At 50.6% G+C, this 1,260-nt stretch overlaps 1 protein-coding gene across 1 annotated transcript; it reads left to right on the top strand.

The window, feature by feature from the left end:
- Positions 1-136: 136 nt before the first annotated feature.
- On the top strand, positions 137-974 carry LOC121966555 (polypyrimidine tract-binding protein 1-like; the record flags this gene model as incomplete). Its single annotated transcript, XM_042516633.1, has 3 exons — positions 137-265; positions 370-480; positions 797-974. Coding segments are annotated over 3 exons (418 nt in total), but the record flags the coding sequence as incomplete, so codon positions are not given.
- Positions 975-1,260: the final 286 nt, after the last annotated feature.

The raw sequence follows: 1,260 nt of genomic DNA, 5'->3' as shown, positions 1-1,260 counted from the left end.
TGTTAGCTATAGTTAGCCTCAGTTAACATGTGTTAGCTGTCTGCAGTTAGCCACAGTTAGCATGTGTTAGCTGTCTGCAGTTAGCATGTGTTCGCTCTCCGTTAGCCTGTGCTGATGCTAATGTCCCCTCTGTCAGAGGGCCCAGGCGGCTCTTCGGGCCCTCACCACGTCTCATGTGGATGGCGCCGTGGCGGCTCCGAGCACTGTGCTGAGGGTGGTGGTGGAGAACCTGGTGTACCCGGTCACGCTGGACGCCCTCTGCCAGGTAAACAACAACAGCAGCAGACCGCTGCTGCGGCGTCTTTTGACCGCGAAACAGGAGACGTTGAGACTTCCTGTAACGCTGTGATGCGTTTCCTGTTCCCTCAGATCTTCTCTAAGTTCGGCACGGTGCTGCGGATCATCGTCTTCACCAAGAACAGCCAGTTCCAGGCGCTGCTGCAGTATCCGGACGGAGCGTCCGCCCAGTCCGCCAAACTGGTGAGAGACAGCTGCCAGTCCACACAGAGACAAGAGGACAGGGACATGCAGCATGCTTTACCTGGGGGAAACTTCTGGGGACAGGGGACAGTCACAGCAGCCCCATACATGTTTCTAGAATTTCAGGACATTTCATGGATTTTAGGATGTTTTTAGGATTTTTGGAATTTGAGGACGCATCCAGAATGGGACATTTTCAGGTGTTTCAAGGATTTTAGGACATTATGGTCTTTTTGATCAACAAGCTCTATTTTGATGTTGTTTTATGTCTCTGTCCATCTCTGTCTCTGCCTGTCTGTGTCCCCCCGTCCTTCAGTCTCTGGACGGACAGAACATCTATAACGGCTGCTGCACTCTGAGGATCAGCTTCTCCAAACTCAACAGCCTCAACGTCAAATACAACAACGAGAAGAGCCGAGACTTCACCAGACCGGACCTGCCGAGCGGGGACTGCCAGCCCGCCATGGAGCACCCCGCCATGGCCGCCGCCTTCAGTGAGACACGTTCTGTCAAAGACACGTTAAAGACATGTCAAAGACATGTTAAAGATGTGCTAAAGACATGTTAGAGACATGTCAAAGATGTACTAAAGACATGTTAGAGACATGTCAGAGACATGTCAGAGAGACGTCATAGACACGTTAGAGACATGTCAAAGATGTACTAAAGACATGTTAGAGACATGTCAGAGACATGTCAGAGAGACGTCATAGACACGTTAGAGACATGTCAAAGACACGTTAGAGACATGTCAGAGACACGTTAGAGACATGTCAGAGA

This window comes from Plectropomus leopardus, unplaced genomic scaffold (genome assembly GCF_008729295.1).
Source record: "Plectropomus leopardus isolate mb unplaced genomic scaffold, YSFRI_Pleo_2.0 unplaced_scaffold2502, whole genome shotgun sequence".
Lineage (NCBI taxonomy): Eukaryota > Metazoa > Chordata > Actinopteri > Perciformes > Serranidae > Plectropomus > Plectropomus leopardus.
This window is presented reverse-complemented; position numbering and strand designations above follow the sequence as displayed.